Source organism: Orycteropus afer, unplaced genomic scaffold (assembly GCF_000298275.1).
Source record: "Orycteropus afer afer isolate SDZICR_OR568_19922 unplaced genomic scaffold, OryAfe1.0 scaffold00065, whole genome shotgun sequence".
Taxonomy (NCBI): Eukaryota; Metazoa; Chordata; class Mammalia; order Tubulidentata; family Orycteropodidae; genus Orycteropus; species Orycteropus afer.
Window position 1 is genome coordinate 8132500 of NW_006921652.1, and position 6617 is coordinate 8139116.

Genomic DNA, 6617 nt, shown 5'->3' on the forward strand with positions numbered 1-6617 from the left:
CTCCCACTACTTCTTTAATCTTTGCTTCGTTTGTTGGTCTTGGCTGCAGCTCCTTTCAATTCAGGATTCCAAAGTAACCTGCTCGTAGGCTTCTGCATCCTGTGGTGCCCACTGTAATAGCCACAATGACTGGCCCCTAGAGGGTGGGACTGAAGCCTATTCAGGCTGCCTCCCATTTTTCAGGACACATGTAGAATTAAACGCCACCATTAGTGGTCACCATCAAAGACAAATAGACAGCACCATAATGTGCTTCAAGGTCATCATTACCTAATTTCCTTCTAAAGTCTCTCTTGACACCCCTTTGAATTTAGCTAATGACTTACTTTAAAGATTGTTAACTTTAGAGTGGTTGGTTCCAAGAAAGCTGAGGGTCTGAAGTTGCATTTGTTCAACAAACAGTCATTGAAATCTACTTTATGGCAGGCACAGAGCCAGTTACTAGGTTTACAGAAGTTAACTAAGATATGCTCCTTATCTTGGAGGAACTTACAGGCTAGATAACCAGACACACAAACAAATAGTGATAAAACAATGTTACACATGCTCAAGAAAGGGATGATACAAAATGATACATGATACAAGAGGACCGAGCCTAGAAGGTTCAAAGAAAAAGTAACCTCTGACATGGATCTTGATGAATAAATAAGCATTTCCTAGACAGATGAGGAGGAGAGGGGCAGCTGGAGGAAATGCATAAGATGAGTAAAGGGCCATCAAGGTGAAAGTGGTCTACCAGTGTGATACAACAGGCCTTGGGGTGCTAACTGGTGAGTCAATGAAGAATTTTCAGCACAGAGAGACTTGGTCAGTTTAGAAAACATTCTAGAGCATGGGATGAATGGGACATGGAAACACTGAGTGAAGGAGGAAATTATTTCTTAAGATCAGTATGGTACATGCACTACAGGAAAATTCAGTTTCTTATTAAACACACATATATAATACACACTATACATACATACATAATGATCCATATGCAAAGAATCACAATAATAATGGCTAATGACAGGCCTTGCCCACAAAAATAAGAAAGACAAAGGGGAAGTACCACATACTTGGACTTATTGAGACTGGCCTCAGCTGCAGCTGCTTGGAGCAGCTGAGTTGATTTGCTGGCAGGGACCCCAAAGACTGCACTGTGGGTTACATCACTGAGAATCCGCCTGTGCCCAGCACGTTGGGTCTTGGGGGATGATGGAGGAGTGAGAGATCCGAGTTTCTGCCCCTGGATGGCAGGAGGCGGGGTTGTCTGAACCTTTGGCTGTTGTCTTATTGGGGCTTGAATCTGCTAGGGAGAGAGGTGGAGTGTTCCAAAAACAAAAAAAAAGGCAAAGGAAAAGGAAAAACAAATAAATAGACATAACAAAAAAGCCACATGAAAACTAACACGGGACTCAAATTGCTAAGTTTATCAATAATACCTAGAAAGAAAAACTAGGCTTTAACAATCTAAGCTGCAACTCTGAGACTGAAGCCAACATGGTTATTTCCCTGGTACTTTCATGTGCAAATCTGAATCTTCATCAGTGATAATACATAGGGTAACTATAGGTAGTAATTCAACCCAAAGCATAAGGCTGCATAAGCTATTTATAGTTCTAAAGATCTAGTATGTATTCTGCTTCCAGGGCCACACAAGAATTTGTCTAGAACATCTCCCAAAGGCAGGCCCCTAGGATTCTGCCACCACAGTCAGAAGCCAATGAAGACATATTTTCAAGCTAAAACACACGAGTGGCATGATTTCTGCTGAAAAGACCCCTGACTCTGATATTGTTGAGACTACCAGTCAGCAGTGAGTCAAGACAGACCACCACTGTGATTAAGAAATCACAGTGCTTTTTTTGTTTGTTTTTAAGGCTATGTATTTCATTGATGAATGGGAAGGGTCTACAAGATCCTATTTCTGTGAAACCCCTGAGAAAATGCATTAGGGCAGTGAGATTAACTTGTCATAATTTTCAGTCTAGCAATGATTTTGAGGAACCAGGTAGCAAATAAATGTAAGGAGGAAGAAAAATAGCCGTTTTGATGATAGTTGAACTGATAGCACAGGATTCTTGAGGTATGGACCATTTTCAGAACATAGGCCATACACTGTCACTACAGAACAACAAACAGATGCGAACATCCTTGCAGCCACATGGTTAGGCCTTAAGCATAAATCACCATCCACCAAGTACTACATCAAGGAAAATGAACAAAAAAATAATGTCAAGAAAGCCAACTAATCCTTTTCCTTAATTCTGACAATCCAGAGATAAAATGACATAGAATACTGAATGCCCCAGGAGTAAACTGTCCCTCCCCTCTAGCCCTTCATCCCAGACTAGAGCTGCCTCTCTGTGCAGCAGCTTAGTTCCCATGTTCTGTGTCTTTGAATGTATGCCTTGAGAGAGATTAGGGAAACCAGAGTACCCCAGTCCTTGGGTCAGGATGCTTATTGGGTCAGAATGCTTATATCAAAAACCATACCCACTGCCATCAAGTCGATTCTGGCTCATAGTAACCTCCATTGGGTTTCCAAGGTTGTAAGCCTTTATGGAAGTAGATTACATACATCATCTTTCTCCTAACAGAGCAGCTGGTCAGTTTGAATAGCTGACCTTCTGGTTAGCAGCCAAATGCCTTACTCACTACACCACCAGAGCTCCCTGCTTATAACCTGAGATTTTCTTAAGCTCTCAGGAGCTAATTGAAAGGCCAGCAGTTCAAACTCACCAGTTTCTCTGTGGGAAAAAGATGCCACAGTCTGCTTTTGTAAAGAATTACAGCCTTGGAAACCCATGGAGCAATTATACTCTTTCCTACACAGTTGCTATGAGTCAGAATTGACTCAATGATAATGGTATATTTACGCAAACTTGGAAAATTGATGGAGGTATGCTATGTACATGAATGAGTACGCAAACCACTTAACCAAGACGTTGAATGATACAATACAGTAAAACCTGAGAAAAGACAGAAACTGCATAAAGTAGAAACCTGTCAGAGAAGGAAAACTCAAATATTTTCCACTAACAAAGAAACAGGAAAGTAAATAAAGAAACAGAAATAGACTGTACCCTGTCAGAGGAAGATAACTGGCAAAAGATGGAAAACTTCCAAGATGTGGAAAAACAAAGCAGTTTGGTCAGTTTTGCTTATTTCTTGGAGTTTCAGACATTCATCACTCTGAATCCACTGCCACTGAGTTGATTTTGACTCAAAGTGACCCCACAGCTTAGGGCAAACTGCCCTATATGGTTTTTAAGGCTGCAAATCTTTACGGAAGCAGACTGCCATATCTTTCTCTTGCAGAGTAGTTTGTGGGTTTGAACCTCCAACCTTTCAGTTAGCAGCTGAGAGCTTAACCATTGCACCACAAGAGCTCCTATTTCTCAGATAATAGTACTTAACTGTTGAGTCTCACTGTGAAAGCTGTGAGAGCTGGAACTCGATGGACTGCCTTCTATTAAGAATCCTACCTCATACATACCCAGTGGGGTTTTCCTTCTCTCTCAAGTTTCCACCTTATACACGTCCTGGCTTTTGCAGATTTAATTATGTAAGGTTCCAATATCAATCAAACTAAGCCTAAAAGGAAAATGTAGCTTACTGCACCTCTGAAAGAGAAGCAGAATACTCCGTAAAGACCAGAGTTCTACCTCCACAACTTACTTTAGGGGTTTAGATGACATCTGCAACAGTTGGCCTAACACCAGTATTCACAGGGGCCAGAGAGGGCTTTAAGGATAGTCATGGCCTGAACTGTGCCCGCCCTCCCCCCCCAAATACTTAGCAACTTGGCTAAGCTATGATTACCAATATTGTGTGTCTATCCTCCATTTTGTGGTAAGTTGTAAATCCTAACCTAATAGGAAGTCTGGTGGTATAGTGCTTAAGGCATCTGACTGCTAACCAGAAGGCTAGCGGTTCAAACCCACCAGCCACTCCTTGGAAGGAAGTTGGGCAATCTACTTCTATAGTGATACCACCTCAGAAACCCAAGGACAGGTGGCTATGAGTTGGGTCTGACTCAAAGGCAATGAGTTTGGTTTTTTATTTTTTTTGATGATGTTAATGGAGCTCTGGAGGCACAGTGCCGGAGGCAATTTGACTGCTAACCAGAAGGTTGGTAGTTCAAATCCACCAGCCACTCCATTGAAGGAAGATGGGGCAATCTACTTCTGTAAAGATTTATCACCTTGGAAACCCAATGGGGGTTGCTATGAGTCAGAACTGACTGATAGCAGTGAGTTTGTTTTTGTTGTTGTTGCTATGATGTTAATGAGACAAGATTAGAGGCAGTTACATTAATGAGGCAGGATACAGACTATAGGATTAGGCTGAATCTTGAGTCAGTATCTTTTGAGATATAAAAGAGATTAACCAAGTGAGAAGAGATCAGAGGGACCTACTACCACCAAGAAAGAAGAGTCAGGAGGGAAGCATGTCCTTTGGACTCTGGGTTCCTGTGCTGAGAACTTCCTAGACCCAGGGGATGATTGATGCCAAGACATATACAGGTCTCCAAGGAATATCAGGCCCATAGTTGCTGAAAGGAGACAAAGACCTTCCTCTAGACACAGAGAGAAGCCTTCCCCTAGAGCTAACACTCTGAATTTGGACTTCTACCCTTCTAAGCTATGAGAGAACAAATTTCTGTTTGCTAAAGCCATCTACTTGTGGTATTTCTGTTACACCAGCACTAGATAACTAAGCCACTCCTCGGTAGGAAGGTTGGACAATCTACTTCCGTAGTGATACTGCTTTGGAAACCCAAGGAGGGGTCCCTATGAGTCGGGTCTGACTCGAGGGCACATAACAACAATAACAATAACTAAGACAAGAATAAAACTGAACTTGCTTATTTCTTGGAATTTAAGACATTCACTTATCTGAAAATGGTACCTAACTGTGGAGTCTTTTTATTTTGAGAACATTTTCCTCTCCTCTTAACTATTCTCCTTATGCAACACACTGAAGAACAGATGCCTCAATCATGAAGCCACCTTACCCTACTATAAAACCAGTGGTGGTTGAGTCCATTCCGACTCACAGTAGTCCTGTGTGTGTCAGAGTACAACTGTGCTCCATGGGGTTTTCACTGGCAGATTTTTTAGAGGTAGATCACCAGATCTTTCTTCTAAGGCACCCCCTGGGTGGACTCAAACCTCCAACCTTTTGGTTAGCAGCTGACTGCATTAACTGTTTGCACTATCCAGGGACACCTACCCTTTTATAGCAATCCACTAACTTAATGCAGCTCCAATCTATTCATTTACACTTCACAACAATCCTGCCAGGCACTTAGTTTTATTTCCATTTAGGATCAAAGGATGTGAGAATTGAAAAGGACCTTAGAGAACAAGTATTCCAACATCTTTATTTTAGAGGTGATGAAAACCAGGTCCACATAGGTTAGGTGCTTGCCTAAGGCCACAAAGTTAATTGGGGGCAGAATCTTTGTCTTTTGACTATAGTTCAGGATTTTTTTCTGCACCACAATGCCTCCTCATCCAAATGTAGCATTACAAAGAGGGAAGAGGGAGGGGCAGACGAGAAAACTACAGGAAAAGGAAGATGTCTGTCTTGCTAAAGATTTTTTTAATAAATAAAATATATAATTATAAAAGGAGTATAATCACATCAAGAAAAACAAGAAAACAGAAAGGGGGGAAAAATCACCCTAAACTCTGTTCTACCACTCTTTTTGGTTTTACATTTAAGTCTTTTTTCATGTACTTAGTTTTTCCATAATTTTACATTTCTTTTAACATTACTTTGTGAGCATTTTTCATACTGTTGCACAGAGTTTATAACTATGATTTTGAATTTGCTACACAGTTGGTTTCCTGAACAATTTAGGCTGCCTCCATTTCATAGGCTGCTGTTAACAAGAATGCAATAAACATTTAAGGCAGATAGCCACTGTTCCTTTGTAGACTGTTGCTCTAAGATGGTTGCAGGGCACTGTTTATACTCATTCACTTGCTTCTCTAGGTAAGTCCTGCCAAGGGTCATCAGAGAAAGGGATGGGTCAATGCTGGGAGTGCTCAGCTCCTGGCCAAAACACAGTCTGCTCCAGTTCCTTCTCTGTCCCTTCAACCAGCTGCCCCTGAGCAAAGTGCTCAAAGTATTTTTTCACTGACAGAAGATTCATGATTCCTATCAGATGTACACTTTCATCCAGGGAAAGCAGAGGGAAACTCACAAGTAGTGTTGCCAGTTGGGAATTGATCATTTCCTCACCCTCAATGAGCATTTGTTATTACTGTCCTTGAATACAGATCAGGATTCTTTAGTTCTTGCCCCAGCTGTGCTACTGTCAGTTTTGTGTCTTGGGCAATCACTTTCTAGCCCGGAACCCAGTTTCCAAATCCATAAAATAAAGGGATTGGACAAGATCACTAAGATCCCTTTCAGCTATGTCACTACACATACACACATACACACACAGGAGGAGCTCTGGTGGTGTAGCGCCTAAGGCATTTGACTGCTAACCAGAAGGCTGGTGGTTCATACCCACCAGCCACTCCTTAGAAGGAAGGTTGAGCAATCTACTTCCGTAGTGATACTGCCTCAGAAACCCAAGGAGGGGCCACCATGGGGGATTGGAGAAGATCACTAAG

The 6617-nt window shown here is 41.8% G+C and overlaps 1 protein-coding gene across 1 annotated transcript in view; it reads right to left on the bottom strand.

Moving 5' to 3' along the window:
- Positions 1 to 6617, bottom strand: part of AAK1 (AP2 associated kinase 1) — a 234536-nt gene that overhangs the window by 41247 nt on the left and 186672 nt on the right. The window contains exon 13 of the mRNA XM_042780842.1: positions 1059 to 1291. Within this exon, the coding sequence (XP_042636776.1) occupies positions 1059 to 1291 (233 nt within the window). The remainder of the gene's footprint in view (positions 1 to 1058; positions 1292 to 6617) is intronic.